The 16,814-nt window shown below is 40.4% G+C and overlaps 1 protein-coding gene across 1 annotated transcript in view; it reads right to left on the reverse strand.

The window, feature by feature from the left end:
- Positions 1-16,814, reverse strand: part of LOC128350586 (deleted in malignant brain tumors 1 protein-like) — a 125,683-nt gene that overhangs the window by 46,755 nt on the left and 62,114 nt on the right. The window contains exon 20 of the mRNA XM_053308983.1: positions 11,910-11,942. Within this exon, the coding sequence (XP_053164958.1) occupies positions 11,910-11,942 (33 nt within the window). The remainder of the gene's footprint in view (positions 1-11,909; positions 11,943-16,814) is intronic.

Raw genomic sequence — 16,814 nt, forward strand, 5'->3', positions numbered from 1 at the left:
TGAATCGAATCAATCGCAGTTTGATTTGGATCCAAATCTAGCCAATGGACCACAGGGGTGATTTGTTTTGTCTCCAAATCACCCAAATCAGCTAGATTCAGGTACAAATTGATTTGTACCTGAATCAGTTTGCACATCCCTAGTGTGCAGCTTGGACATTAATGGAGGATAATGACCAGTTTTGTTGCTCTTCATCTAAAGTTGCCTAAGTATATACTTTGAGCGTCATTCACTGTCAGTGTGGTAGAGGGCTGGTATTTATAGCCTGATTGTAGCCATACAGACTTCTCTGAAAAGCAAACCTACATGCAGGGCTCCACAGAGCAAGTGTCACATATGAAAAGCTCTTAGCTTGTGCACCAACTTCTCCGCATGTAGTGTTTGCAGACAGTGTCCTATGACCCCAGGAAGGGCTGAAGTTGAATGCAAGCACTGCCCATGTAGGGGCCAATTTATGGGCAACCCTTTTAAAATTAATGGCCACTGTATGGGCTGTCTATGCACTATATCATTAATACTTTTAATTAATTAAAAACATATAATTAATGAAAACTTTAAAGTATTAAGTTATAAGTTTATTCGGTCATTGACCAGCAAATTTAAAGTATTAATACATTTAATTACTTCTAGTAATTAATACTTTTACCACTCCTTAAGTGGCGCAGCAGGGAAATGCTTGACTAACAAGCAGAAGGTTGATGGTTTGAATCCCTGGTGGTATTATATCTGGCAGCAGCGATATAGGAAGATGCTGAAAGGCATCATCTCACACTGTGCAGGAGGAAGCAATGGTACCCCCCACCCATATTCTACCAAAGAAAACAACGGGACTCTGTGGGTGCCAGGAGTCGAAATTGACTTGTCGGCAGACTTTACCATGAATGCATTTTCATGCTGTACATTTGTAAGTAAGAACACTACAAAATCCTTCTTAGCACTCAAGGGGTAAGATGGAAATGTCATGCGCACACACTTATAGTGCAGCCTTCTACTACATCCAAACTTCTCAGGAAAGGAGACATGTGCAACAATCCACATGCAGAAAATGCAAATGCGGGTGTACATCTATGTACTGGTCCCATCGACACTGTGATCAGGGGCGGAGCCACCATTGGGCCAATGGGTTCAAAGAACCCGGGCCACACCCAATCAGGGGCTGTGCCTCGCAGCCCCAACATGCCCTCCGCGTCTGACGTCAGACATGAGGGTGCAGGTTTAGTTCCTGAGCAGGGGCCCCTTCGGGAGCTAAACTAAGGCTGGCGCTGGGTTCGCGGCGCGGCCAGGAGTGGCTCTTCTCTGCTAAGGCAGGGAAGAGCCGCTCCTGGCTGTGCTGCGAACCCGGCACCAGCCAAAGTAGCTCCTGAAGGGGCCGCGTGGCCCTTTCAGGAACAGCCAGGAGTGGCTCTTCCCTGCAGGGAAGAGCCGCTCCTGGCTGCACTGCAAAAGCAGCACCAGCCTTAGTTTAGTGCCCAAAGGGGCTGCGCGGGCCAAAGGGACCGCCTCAAGGCTCCGTTCAGGAGCCAGACCACATAACCCGCATCTGACATCCGTCGTGGCACGTGGCTAGCCCCCGCGTCTGATGTCAGCCGTGAGGGTGGGGTCAGCGGGGCCGCCGCCAAGGCCGCACACAGGCCGCCGGCGGTCAGGCTCCGCCACTGACTGTGATGCTGACAGGGAATTGAGCTCAATGTGTCTCTTAATAAGCATGAAGATTCCATCCAATCTGGGGCATCAGTGCTTACACATGACTAAGTTGTCTTAACTGGTAACTTATTACCAGCTATGCTTATTCTGCCCAGCTCCCAGAAGCCTCCCTTCTTGCAGCTGCATCTCCAGGCTTGGAGACTGCACTTTGGATATGCTCAGGAGCTGCACCGCAATGTGAGCTCTCAGTTTATAGTACACATGGGGACAGGTTACTCAGTTGGCAGTGGGCTAGTCACCCCTAGATTTGGCTGCAAAGTGAATTGGAACAGGGACTAGATGTACCCCCTCTCCCCATGTGGAAGCCCCAATTAAGTAGGCTTGAGAGTTAACTATAATGAGTTAACTGACATCCAAGGCTACTCTAAACTTAAGAGTGAACCACCTGCTTTCCCTCCCTCCTTTCATTTCAGGAGATAACACGCTAATGAGCCGATTATGCTAAGCAGGAAGAAAAGTAGATAAGGCAGTGAGGCAATGGTCTCCCCATCACAAAGGAAATGAGTCAGGGATGTAGACCTAGAGATATACCTATTGAAGTTATTGATAGGACTACTGGAGAGCCCATCCCTGCACAGAAACTCTCTGGCACCTTTTGGGATATAAGTATCCCCACTTCCATGACCCATTGTGCTCCTTTGGTCTTGCCACCTGGGATTCCCAAGAAGCGATCTTCATGCCACCTTGCATGCTATACTTGGGACTGCATCCTGTGCTCTCTTGCACCCAGAAAAGAGCTAGAAATCACTATCTGGATTGGTCCTTTTACTGATCCATCTATCCCTTTCTTAAATCCAAGCTCTTCTTAAATCCCATCTCTCAAGCCTCTTTCTCTTGCCCACCTGGGATTTCATACAATTAGACTTTAAGTTAAAACACTTCATTGCAGTTGGTTTACTTAGAAATGTATTTTTATGAGTATGTATGTTCTGAATTATTATAGCAATGGTTTATATGTGTAGTTATTGTGAACCGTGCAGATAGGCAAGTGGGAAGTCAATATTTACTTATGTGTAGAATTAGATAAATGAATGTAATTTGAATGTAAAAGCTATTGTAAAATCTAATAAAAATTCAAAATGCAAAAAAATGTATTTTTATTAGACTGTTAAAATGCCTCATAATAGTAAATTTATCTAGAAACATATTTTATTTGCTTTAACCACACAATTCTCTTCCTGTATCCCTCTCACTCAAATAAATTCTTCTTTTGATTTTGAAACCATATCCTGCCTCAATCCAGTCATTTCTCGAGTCCAAATGTTTGCACAAATTAAAACTGGTGGAGTTGACCCCCAGTTAAGAGTTAAATTCCCCCACAAAGCCCAAACATTGGGGTGCTGACCAAAAGTCCCAGAGCCAGTGCACTGTAATTTGCTGCTAATCCCTCTGGTTAAGGAACAGCATGACACACTGAACCAAAAGACTACCAGCAATTTTGATTGCTTATTTCAGCAGCGTGGCTGCCATTGTGTCAGTCTCAACACAGCATTAATGATGTGAGCAACACAGTTATGCAAAACTGGACTGGAAGATGCCTGGAGGCAAGAAAATAACTGCGTGAGAGCATATTTTAGGTCTTCCAGCACTAGATGCCCCCAGTGATGAAGGCAGAAAAAGGTTACCCTTTGCAAATCAAGCTTTATACAAATTATACAAAAGCTGCCTTTACAAACTATTCATCTGCATGAGAAATGCCTATTCCTTGAAGAGGATGACCTCAAAATAGTGATGCATCAGATGGTAACCTCTAGGCTCGACTACTGCAATGCACTCTACATGGGGCAGCCTTTGTATGTAGTTCGGAAACTTCAGTTAGTTCAAAATATGGCAGCCAGATTGGTCTCTGAGGCAAACCAGAAAGACCATATTATGCCTGTCTTGAAACAGTTACACTGGCTGCCGATATGTTTCCGGGCAAAATACAAAGTGCTGGTTTTTACCTTTAAAGTCCTGAGCAGATTAGGTCCGAGTTATCTTAGAAAGCACCTTCTTCTGCATTATCCCCACCACACGTTATGGTCATCTGAGGAGGTCTGTCTCCAGTTACCTCCAGTTTGTCTGGTGGCGACTCAGAGGTGGGCCTTCTCTGTAGCTGCTCCTGGGCTATGGAATGCACTCCTGGCAGAAATCCGTAATTTGAGTTCATTACCGTCTTTCAGGAAAGCCCTTAAAACCTATCCGTTTGGCCTGGCCTTCCAGGGTTTTTAAACTGCTATAAACTGTTTTACATTGTTTTAAATGTTTGCCCTGGTTTTTCAGGGTTTTTAGCTGTTTGAATGTTTAATTGGTTTTATTTTGTTTTTATAGTTTTGATTTTAATTGTTAACTGGTTTTAATTGTTTTTATTCTGTTGTAAACCGCCCTGAGCCATTTTGGAAGGGCAGTATATAAATCGAATGAATGAATGAATGAATGAATGTATTCTATAAAATCTGCATACTGGACATTAGAATTTAGTATTATATTACAGAGATGATGAGATCCATACCTGTTGTAGATGTAGTTTCTGGAGTTGTTTCTTGAAAAGAAACATGGAAGATAAAAAAAGAGAGTGTAAGATAAATAGTGCAGTTAAGTAGTATGCCAGTGAAATAAAAACTGTGCTGTGAATTGATATTGTTCAATATCTAGCAGAAGATGATCCTAATCAGGAAAAATGGTTTCTCTTAATGCTGTGAATGGTTCCTGTGAAAAGGATCAGATCAATAATATGGTCAATACAATTTCTACTTCAATTAGAGTGGAATTGTGTTTTGATTCTCAGTGGCCCAGTGTTTACAACAAGTGTAGTAAAGGAAGATGGTTGCCAACAAAAAGGAAATTATAGGGATGCTGAAGGCATCTTGAGGACCCACAGCTCTCCTTCCAGCAATGGAGGGCTGTGCATCATGTAAGCCAATGTGATTTAATCATAATTCACTTGGTTCTGATCCTGGACCTGTTTCAAAGGGACATGGTAAATTCAAATTTAAAATATTATATAATTTAAGAAAACAAAATACTACATAAAAACGCAACATGTGAAAGTTATTCAAATACAAATAAAGTAAAATAATCTCCCTAACCTACCTCACAGGGTTGTTGTGGGGATAAACATAACCATGTGCACCGCTCTGAGCTCATCGGAGGAAGAGCGGGATATAAATGTTAAAAATAAATAAATAAATAATTTCTGTTTCTTTGATATTTTAATTTAAATGAAAAGGTCTTATGTCACTTATAAAAGATACTGAAGAAAAGTTACATTAACATTTTATGTCAAACATGCATTAGTCCTGACATACTTAGTTCTTCTTTGGTAAATAGCAGCCATGAGACCTGCTGCCACTGGTGCCAATAATAGCTTCCATCCTGGGGCAAATAGCAGGTACAGGGGAGGCAATCCAGACAGGGATCATGGCAGGACCAAATGTTAAAGCCACCCTTCCCCAAACACCAGAGTCCAAATCCAGAAAAGACCTCCCGTCTGCGGTTGCCATTTAGCAAATATGGCAACACGCAAACTAAGCAGGTTGAGGACAGTGGTATGTTTAATGTCACGTGTGATTTGGCCCCCAGTTTACTGTATAGGGAATAAGTGTGTTTTCTCCTCATAATATATAAAATGACCCTGAAGGAGAAAATTGGAGTGGCTGTGCTATACATGCCCCTGCCTGATTCACACCATTCCAATCTGTCTCTCAGCACCTAGAGAATGTCCACATGGACAGATACATGAACTGGCTTTTGGATTATGAACATCATGTGGAAACTGTCTGCATATCTCAAAGATAATGAAAAAAACATGAAGGATGCTCTCATACCCTGTACTGGATGATCCTTATGTCAATTAGGCAGAAATTGGTAAACAAGGCATAACATGTTACTTACGTGTTGTAACAGCATTATTTGAAGGGACAGCACGATAGACTGCATGAAATCCTTTATCAGTTACACTTGAATCGCTTGAAAATACAACTCGCATTCGGTTTGAAGAGGATAAATATTGGGGTTTTGCTTTGAAACAAATCTTATCATATGAAGATGAATTGGAGGAAAGGCCAAAGACTAGTACATTATCAAAAATACAATGGCTAGTAATTTCCAGCCTGTGGAGAGAGAGTTAAGAAATGCTGAAATATTTCATAATAAATGAGTTAAGAAATATTTCTAAATTCAGCATTTGCAAAAGAAGATATGGGGAGGTAAATCTTATCAGGGCTAATTGGACCTTATGCTGCATCAGTAAGAAAATTAGGGACATGCACAAATCGTGATTCACTCACTGAGTCGAAGCACAGCCTGGGCACCTTTAAAAGGGAGGAGAGCAGGTCCATACCTGCTCCTTGGCCGGAGCTTCCTGCTGCAATGGCGCTCCCTGCAGCAGCCCTCATACACTGGCATTATTCCCCCCATGTGCAGCGGCCATTTGCATGGTCAGCATGGCTGCTGACCATGCACATTTAGTTGCTGACCATGCACATCACCGCCGTGCATGCGCAGAGGCCATGTGGGTGCTATAGGTGGTATGGAAATCACTGACAGGTAATCTGTACCAGGGATTCTAACCTTGGGTCCCCAGATGTTGCTGGACTTCAACTCCCACAATCCCCAACCAAAGGCCATTGGGGCTGGTGAATATGGGAGTTGAAGTCCAATAACATTTGGGGCCCAACATTGAGAATCCCTGATCTGCACCACAATATAATCTACACTATAGGTATAAAATGGTTAAATAGTTGTTTGCACTCCCTACCCTACCCACCCCCAAAAATCATGGAAATTGTATTTCATTTGGGAGAGCCAGAGGATTGGGGAATGGGGAATCAGCAGTGATCACAAACGATAGCTACCTAACCAAGGTCAGCCATAATGTGTAGGTCTCTGCTGGCAAGAGGCCACAATGGAGGAGTCTCTGGTGCTGCTCCCAATAACATCTTTATGCACTTCAATAGGTTTTGTAGTGAATCAGCAGAATTTTCTGAAGGCTTTTTTTAATCATGTAAAGCAGCTGAGCATGGATTCCAGCTGAATTTTGGATTTCCCCAGTCAGGCAGAGGGCTGTTTAATCTTTTCCTTTCCACCTATTAATTTGCTCAGAATTGCTTTCTCCATACTGATTATCTCCTCTAGAAGTAAAAGATATAGGGCCCCATGTCTTTTACCTGTTGAGGAGAAAAAATAGCTGGGCAGACAAATGGCTGGAAAAGAACACATTGAAGAGTCTCTTCCCTTGCTAATCTGCTATTTAAACTGAAGCTACCAACATCTATTTTACACAATCAAAGCATTTACATCATATTTTACATCATAGGAGCGGGGGAGAAAGGAACAGAACAATATGTAAAGTGTAGTTCTACCCTTACCTATGTGTGTTTTTATGCACCTTTACAACATGATCTATTGAAATTTGGAATGATAATGAATCTATGAAATGGCCACAAATTTATGTCAATACTGAACACGGAAGCCACTTATCACTGAGAAACTGAGTTAGTTGCTGAGTCACATTTTCCTAGGAATGTAATTGATAGAAAGACTAAATGACAAATGACTAACTTGTCCTATTAATTTCAATTGGACTTCCATCAATTTAGTCAGGATGTCAGCCAATATTCCAAACATAAAGTAAAGTAAAGTGTGCCGTCAAGTCGATTTCGACTCTTGGCACCCACAGAGCCCTGTGGTTTTCTTTGGTAGAATACAGGAGGGGTTTACTCCTGTATTCTACTCCTCCTGCACAGTATGAGACGATGCCTTTCAGCATCTTTCTATATTGCTGCTGCCCAATATAGTACCAGCGGGGATTCGAACCGGTAACTTTCTGCTTGTTAGTCAAGCATTTCCCCGCTGTGCCAATCATACCCATATATTTATTATTGTCAAAAATTAGAATATACCAATATACATAAGTGATAGTTGCATGACCTTTGATTTATTACAAAGATTTGAATCATTACTTACCTGAAGACTTCAAATATGAGTTCTATAAGATGATTTTCTTCAACTAGTATGTCCCAAACACACCATGCATTGTTTGGGTAGTTAAAAGGATAAAATGGACTAGAAAATGACCCGGAGAGACCAGAAAGGAGCCCACCACATGAATAACGCCCTAATCGGATAAAATATTAAATGGTCAGTTTTAGGGCTGCAACCTTCAACTGATCAGTCATCTTGATTAATTGATTGATTAAAAACTGTTTAATTGACTACAAATCCCTAACAGCAACACTTTAAAAATATTAATTATTTTAATATAAGTACTTTCAAAAATTCCCAATGGCCTATATGCAATTATAAAAATTCCCAGTAGCATTTATGGCAGTATTTAAACACTCCAAATATAAGTACCTGGAAAAACTCTCACAAGAGAAAATGCCTCGTCTTCAACGGTGGCTACTGTGACATATATATGCAGCATCAAAAACCGAACTAAGTATGTTTTTTCTTCAAAACCATTGATTTAGTAATATGCACATTTATGCAAACTTAATCAATTAAATGACTAATTGCTTTAAACACATTTGATTAACCGACTAAGATTTCTTTAATTGGCAGAAAAACTCTAGAACATTTAATTTGAATAAAGTTTCCTAGGTATATTACTGCTGAATTAGAATTTATGAAGTGGTCTGACTGTATTTGTACAGGCTTGAATTGAGATAATAGGTTCCTGACACATTTCAGGGTTAACTAACTTAACTGAGCCAGAAGGATTTTGTTCTCAACTCTGAATTGCCACTGTGCTGATTTTATGTAAATAGAATTGTCACAAGCTCTACGTCTTGCATTTCATGGCCATTTGGTGTCACTGTTTACCCCCTTTCCCTCTTATATTATATATATGCCAAGTGAGAGTAAACACTTCATTAATCTAATGAAGTGGGCTGTAGTCTATGGCTGATATGAGGAAAATTACTCAAAGCCATCCTATTAAATTAAAACAAGAAGTTAAGCAATGTCCTATTAATTTCAACGGAATTACTTGGAGCAATTTTCCTCATCATGTCAGTTATGAAAGCTTATGTTTAAATAAATGTGCTAGACTGACATCCAGACTAACACTCTGCTAGTGATATGGGGGAGGGGTAATTTTTGTTAGTCTCCCCTTCCCTCTGAAGCTCATGGTGCCTCTGGAAATATGTCCCAAAGGGCTGTGCAGACATATTTTTGAGAGCACAGTGGGCATCAGAGGGGAGGGCATATTGGCAAAATCACTCCTCACCCATAGCACCAATACAGTGTTGGCATCACTAGTGCAATGTTGGTCTGGATGTCAGCTTCAGTCTTTAAAGAGCCACAAGATTTTTTGGTTGACTGTGCATTAGAACATGACTACCTTGTGTGCGTGGTTACCTTTCCTCCAAGTAAATGTGCTCAGGATCACACATTCTAGCTTTTTAAAGGAGAGTCTGTTCCTTTTATAAAGGAAACGTTAGTGAAATTTTATTTTGCCAAGTAGACAATCATTAAGAGACAGCAGGACTTAGAACCAGGTTTGAAATCCCAGCTCTGGCTAGAAGGAGCCACTGAATTGTTCTGCCCGTTTTTCAGGCAAGTCTCCAAGGGCTAGTGCAACAACACAAAGGACTCTAAGAAGCAAGAAGGGTGACAAAGAAGAAGAAAGAGAGGTCATCACTGATCTCTTATACAAAACCCAAAGCCAGCTTGGCTGTACTTCTTCAGGTTATATGCAAGAGGCACTCAAACTTTGTATGAACGTAACTGGCAAGTGGGATAGAGATCTGTACTTCTTCTACATTTGCCTAGCACTGGCATACCAAAGCTACTGTGGCTAAATCTCTCAAGCTGCAGCAATGACATGAGCATCAAAAGATCAGGTTGTACATCTGCTCGACTGAAGGAAATCAGTAGATTTCTATTTTTGACACTTTTAAAAATAGAAATGAGATTAGAGAAAAGTGTACCTGATGGGTTATGTGTTGATGCGGCTAGCAGAGCTAGAAATAGCAACAGTGGGTGGGGGGACCCCCAAAAGGTCAAATACATTATGCAGCACAATACTGACTGTTATTGTGGGACTGGAAAACTTCTTAGTGAATTAAATATACTGAAAGTGAGGTTTTGCTTGAAAACTTACCAGAAGTGCGGAGATTTGGGGTGCCAGGTAGAGGTGTTAATGCTAGTTGAAAGATTATTTTAATGTTTAATTTTTGTGCATTGATCTTTATTGAAACCAGAGAAAATAAAGAACTTCAACAATAATTTCTAGATGTATGTATGTAAAATTCATATGTGCAGTCAGATTTTCCTCTGACTTTCTATTAAGAAACAGTTGCCAGTGTAACTCCCATGCATAACCCCTTTCTACACTGGGGGGCGCGGCCTGTAAGCAAGTCTTGCTAGTGGAAAACACCTAGGGGGAAACACCTGAAGATATTTCTTAAGCATGCAGATTAGTATCTCTGGATTGTTGGTGTTATTGCCCAAGGAGAAGGGGGAACCCCATGGCACCATACTGAAGATACAACTACAACTGCTTGAAGCATTAGCTCCTAAGTTCCAGCTCATAGGTCACCTTGCACCAATGCAAGCACATTATGCTCAGTCTTGCACCCAACTTGGGCCACTGCCTTTGCTGAAGTAATTGATTAGCCATCCTCTCCTCTCCCACTTTTGGTTGCTTCAACCAGCTTCCCTCCCTGTGTTTGCCTCTGTCGTGTTTGCCTCTAATGTACAAAGCAGAACAGGGGAGTATTTCCTGGAGAGAAGCAGCAAGTGAGATAAGACTGCTTAACTTTTACTCCGCCCATCACTTTTTCTTTGTTAGCCATCCCCAGCCACCTTTCCCCCCTTAACCTGTCCGGGAAACCATTTTTCCTGGTCAGTGGCTGGATGGAGGATTTGCAGAGGAGAAGTGATAGGCAGAGAAAATATCCTATTTTGCACATTGTGTTCAAACACGGGATTGGGAACGGCGTCTTTGCTGCCAAATATATCTAGTTTTGATCGAGCACAAAATAAGGCCACCAAGGAATATTATTAGCTATTTTCTTATAATAAAATACTTAATGCATCACATCTTCAGCTACTGACCTGAGGTAGTTGGATGCTGGGTGCTTTGTGCTGGCAATACAAAATTAATAGTGAGGAATACAATTTATGAATTTAACATAAAGATATTTAAAGATCATTTGTAACATTATGGTCATATGTCACTGGTATATAAAAGCAGTGAGAGGAGAACTCTGTATGAAGGATTCAACATAAACAAATTTAAATTTGGAGTTTCAGCTTCTTCCTAGGGGGCAAAACGTGTCCATTGTTGCATAAGGACATACATTTTCAACATACACTATTGATACATTGTGATTAATATTAAGCCATATAGTCTTCAATGTCAGTACCTAGCAAATAAATCATGGAAGCTGCCCTGCCTTATTTATACGTATAACTACTTCTATAATGCCCTCACATGAGGTTTCCACTAAAAAATACGGATGCTAGTCAAATAATCGAATTGATGTGGTATGTCCCCCTGAGCATAGGAAATGCAGCATACAACTGTAATAAATGAATACATAAATAATGTTCTGGTAAACATTACTTTAACACTGATTATCAGGATGTGTCTAGTATAGACACATGTCCAACACATATCTGATTATCTAGTATGTCTCTGATTATCAGGATGTGTCAGGGTGTGCCTGATTATCAGGATGTGTCTAGTACAGACACATGTCCGACACATATCTGATTATCTAGTATGTCTCTGATTATCAGGATGTGTCAGGATGTGCCTGATTATCAGGATGTGTCAGGATGTGCCTGATTATCAGGATGTGTCCAGTACAGACACATGTCTGACACATATCTGATTATCTAGTATGTCTCTGATTGTCAGGATGTTGGACTTGCCCCCCAAATGCACTTATTGGGACACAAATGGCTTCCTCAGAGCCAAGTTCTCTACAAACCACCTGGGCATCACACATGGCACAAGCATCATCACCGATTGTTCTCATACCCACTGTGATAGATTTGCATTTTTTCAGAAATAGGGAAAATTATAAAATGAAAAATTCTTTTAAAATATTCAGTTCAACCTCCTTTGACTTCAGAGAAACACTTGGAAGCTCTACATGGAAATGCTGAACCACCAAAATCATATGAGTAAGAGTGCCTGTGCAAGTGTGTGTGCTTGTGTTAGCATACATAGATTAGAACCTATAACTAAAATGTGCTAACATTATACATACCTGTGGATTCTGGTTTTATGTTTCCTGCAGAAGCTGCGAAAAATAAAACAAAGAATCACAGTATAATAGGTCTATAAGCAAAAGTAAGCATTCAGTCCATATCTTCCACTACATGTCTTGGAAGTAATCTTTCCTCATTGATACTTTTGTTAGCATTACTGGGAGCAATCAAATAGGAGGTTTTCCATTTATTTATTTAAAATATTTATACCCCGCCCTTCCAATATACTACTGCTCGGGGTGGCTCACAACAATAAAATAGATACAATGAAAAATAAAAATAATAAAATTAATCAAATTAAGTAAACAAGTTAAAAGTCAGGCTACAAACCACAATCAATAAGTTTCAATTTAAAAGTTAAAAACTGAGAATTTTAAAAAACTAAAAACTAAAGAGCCTACCAGATATAACCAAAGATGGAGCATTAAAACGCCTCTTCAAAAACATGTGTTTTTGTTTAGTTGTTTTTTTAAAAACACTGAGGGAGAAAGCATGACGAAGCTCTTCAGGGAGGGCATTCCAAAGCCGAGGGGCCACAACTGAAAAGGCTCTGTCTCTAGTCTGCGTCAACCAGACCTCTGTTAATGGCGGAGCCATGAGCAGGGCCTGAGACAAGGAGCGGAGGGCCCTGGCAGATTCATATAAGTAATTGCACCCTTTTTGCCAGAATTATGTTTCATTAATGTAATAGTGAAATCAAATGTGAGAGATCAGACAACTCCCTTCTACACCATTAGGAGAAGAAGCACTGGAAGGGAAGGGGAACATACTTGAGCACTAGGGATGTGTGAGTTGATTTGTGGTCGAATTGATTCAGCTTGAATCTTGGTAACTTGAGTGATTCAACCTCAAATTGAATCACCTTTGAAGATGCTTACAAGATTTGAGGTTGAATCAAATCACCCCATATTTGAGCTCAAATAGATTTAGTGGTTTGAGCATCCATTTTGTCCCCAGCAATCTCCATTTTGTACCCTCCAAGCTTCTGCCATCACTGTCAGGGGTGAATTTTCAGTATTTTTTAATGTGTGGATTCTCGGTTGTGAAATTTATTTTTATTTTATTTAGTACATTTCTATACCACCCCATTCTATACCACGCCATGTGCAATGGGCCCATGGCTGGGTCATGACCCAGGCCACACAGAGGCCCACTGCACATGCGCGGTGGACTCCAAAATGGCCACCGCGAGGAGGGAAGGCCCAGAAAGGGCCAAAGAAAGTCCAAACCAGTCAGTTTTTGCCAAAACAGAGGCTGAGGGTAGGGGGAACCTCCACAGACCCCCCACTCCCAGTGGTCTCAGAGAAGCCCCCTGGAGGGATAAGAACTTAAAAAATGTTTTTTAAATGTAAAAAAGCTCACCCCCCACCGAACTGAACCAAACTGGGGCAAAACTGTGGGGCCATGTCCAGTTCGGACTCAAACTGAACCAGGCCAGCTGGTTTTGGTGAGCAGATGAGAGAGAAGATCAGTGAGACAGAAAGAAGTCTCATCAGTTTTGTCTCTAGTTAATCTCCACTTTCACAACTGGCAGCCTGCTCCCCCTCAAAGGTAAAAGAGACAAAGATAGGTTGATTACTGCAAATAACTTGATCATAGATATTGAATATTAATAGCTGAATATTATATTTAAACATAATGGACGAACTAACAAATTAATTTATCCAATTTACTGCGTAGAACTTTGTTATTTGTCATTTTCTTAATGCAAAATTAGCTCTTTTTAGACTATCACTGTATTTAAGAGCTGTCTCATTTGAAAAACCAATTGCATATCTAAATTAACCATATAATTGTTGCATTCCAGCATTATTCATGGTTGAAGGCTATTCCTTGCTTGTTTGATGTATGGTTGAGATATAAATATTAGATTAGTAAAGTAATTATGTGTATATATCTAATTAAATGACAGAGGGATTACTTGCTGACACAAAATTGATCTTTTTATTCTTGTTTTTATTGTTAACTAACACACATTGATCCTCAGAGTTGAGTATATTCATCTTTATTGAGTAATAAAAGAAAAATGCCTTCCCCAAAGGAGAAAGATTTAAAAGGATACTAGGATAGGAAAGAGCATGCAGGTGGATGATACAAAGATAGAGGCATTAAGGGATGTCAATTTGGAAATCTTGAAATGATGACTGGAGTTAAAACATCTAACCATTTGTTTGCAGGAAAGGAAAATCAGTTATCGTTGAGGGGGTGGGGTGTCCCTTTAGCTTCAGTGTTCACATGTGTAAATATAACACATGTGTAAATATAACAGTGTGCATATGTGTATATATAAAAATATGGGTAACTGTAGACAATATAGATGAAGCTAAACAGGTGTGAAATATAATTAATAACCCAAAGACAATTGAATCCTAGTTGCCTTAATTAGTAGGCTTTTATTTACCTGCTTTTGCTCTGTTTTATTTGGCTAAATTTTGAATAAAGTGTGAATATGGAGAAATTTAAAATATTTTCACTTAATGTTAATGGTCTGAATGTTCCTAATTAGTGTAGGAAATTCACTAGTTTGCTTAAAAAGGAGAATGCTTTTTTGGGGGCGGGGGTTGTTAAAATAAGAAATGCACATTAAATAACAAGAAGAAATAGTTTTGCATGTATTAAAATTGGGTGAAATTCACACAGTAAGGAAGAAAGAAGTAGCTATATTTGTCTAGAAAAATATTTCCATGTCTTCTGATTGAATTATAGACCCAGAGGGACAAGTTAAAGGCTTAGCAGTATTAGTATGATATATGTTTCAAACATGCAAGTATATTTATTTATTTCATTTGTATACCGCGCATCCTAAAACGGCTCAGGGTGGGTCACAACAAAAAATCAAACCATTTAAAATAGTAACATAAAACTCATTTAGAAATAATTAAAACCACTTAAATATTATTAAAAGCCTGGCTGAAAAGATGGGTCTATATGGCTCTCTTGAAGCCATAAATGTGCATGCATCTGTATATAGTACACATATGTGTACTCGGGATAGTTGTGTGTATAGATGTATTGTGTGTGTATGTGTACACACACATATACGTGCGTATTTATAAGTATGTGAATGTATATATAAAAATATATTGGAAGGAAAAAATGAAACAAGAACTGTTTATGCTTTCTTTTTCTTAGAAAATTATATATCCCGCCACCTCCCGCTTTTTGGAGATAGCCTCTTTTTGTTTTTGAGATTTTTTGTTAGTATTTCTTATGTCTGCTGATATTTTTACAGTGATTTTGGTTGTTTTGGCTTTTGTAACAAACATTTATTTAAATGTATATAAATAAAACAAGTATGGGTGTGTGTGGAATTTGAAGGAATTCTAAAAGGAATTGTCTTCAAAACTAATATTGAAGAGGAACTACAGTGCCAGCTTATGAAAACGCTGAAAAAGATTTTTAATCTACCTATATGTGTGGGAATTTCTCTGTCCCATGAGTATGTACTTATCTGTTAGAAATAAGAGCATTATTCCTGTGTAGGGAAAAATGCATTAATACTCACTAGTTTTTAAGGAGTTCTCTGTGGTAGAGGAAATTGCTCCTAATGCAATAAAAGAAAGCCAAAAAGACATTATTACAGAAAAAATTCCTCAGCATTTGCTATACAAATATTATGAACCATAGATATTGTATAATGTTCATAAAAACAATATAAATTGTTGTTTGTCTATATTGTCTTTGAGAGATGGACATAAATGGAGCCCTGCTGAATCAGAGCAAAGGCCTTGCAGTCCAGCATTCTGCTTTCTATGAAGTCTGACCTGAAACCTCTGCAAAGCATGCAAGCAGGATCTAAGATTAAGGGGCTTCTCCAATGATTTCAGGATTGCTTCTACATACCAGTTCTATCTAGCCATTATGACTAATAGCCATCTACATTTTTAGCCATCTAAACTAGTGCCCTTAACCACAGCTTGCAGCATGGATATCCATAAATCAATGAAGTATTATGTCAGAAATGAACCCACTGCCAATCGTTTTCATTAGATAAGACCAGGTTTTAATAGAGTGAGGGAAGAAACATTCTCTCTATCTACTTTCTCCACATTATATATCTTTATCAGTGCCAGCTTGATGCTGGTGGACACTTGTGGTTAACAAATACTTCTCCCTAATACTGATCCCACCCGCTGGCTGGGCCAGAGCTGATATCTCTCCACCATCTCCCCACCACACCTCACCACCCAGACACCACCTCTTATTTCTCACCACTGGCCTTCTGGGGTGTGCTATCACAGCAGCATGGAACTTGCATCCAGTGGCAGTGGCAGCTCCTCTGTTGGGTGGCCAGTTTTCATCGCCTGCTGTGATGCTCTGCAAGCACCAGCAGGCACTCTGTCTTTCTCCCCTCCAGCACCACGTTTGGTGCTGGGAGGAGGGGAGAAAAAGAAAGACATTGAGCCAGCACAGCACCAGTGTTTGCTCAGCATCGCAGTGGATGTCCAGGAGGCCAGCTGGGGAGAAAGATGCCCCCATTGCTCGATGCACACTCCATACTACGTCACCAGCATAAAGCAGCAGCAAGGCAGCATGGAGTGTGCATCAGGGAGCAGCAGCAGCTCTTTCATTGGCTGGCCTCTTCTCACCTGCTGCTATGGTGTGAAGACACCCGTTCTGTGCACTCTGTCTCATTTTCTCTCTCTCCCCTCCCTGGAATACCACACTTGTGGACACGGGTGGAGAGAAAGTGAGCAAGAGCGAGTGTGCTGGGCTTGCACAGCACCAGAGCAGATGGTGACAAGTGGCCAGCCCATGAAGGAGCTATCGCTGCTGCCACTGCTGTGCACCCTATAGGGCCAGCAGTGAGCAGGAAGAAGGCAGCATCTGAGCCAGTGAGGCGGGGGGTGAGCCTGTAAAGAAAGTAGGGGTGAGGCAACTGAGAGATACAATAAAGCCTAAAG

Source organism: Hemicordylus capensis, chromosome 3 (assembly GCF_027244095.1).
Source record: "Hemicordylus capensis ecotype Gifberg chromosome 3, rHemCap1.1.pri, whole genome shotgun sequence".
Taxonomy (NCBI): domain Eukaryota; kingdom Metazoa; phylum Chordata; class Lepidosauria; order Squamata; family Cordylidae; genus Hemicordylus; species Hemicordylus capensis.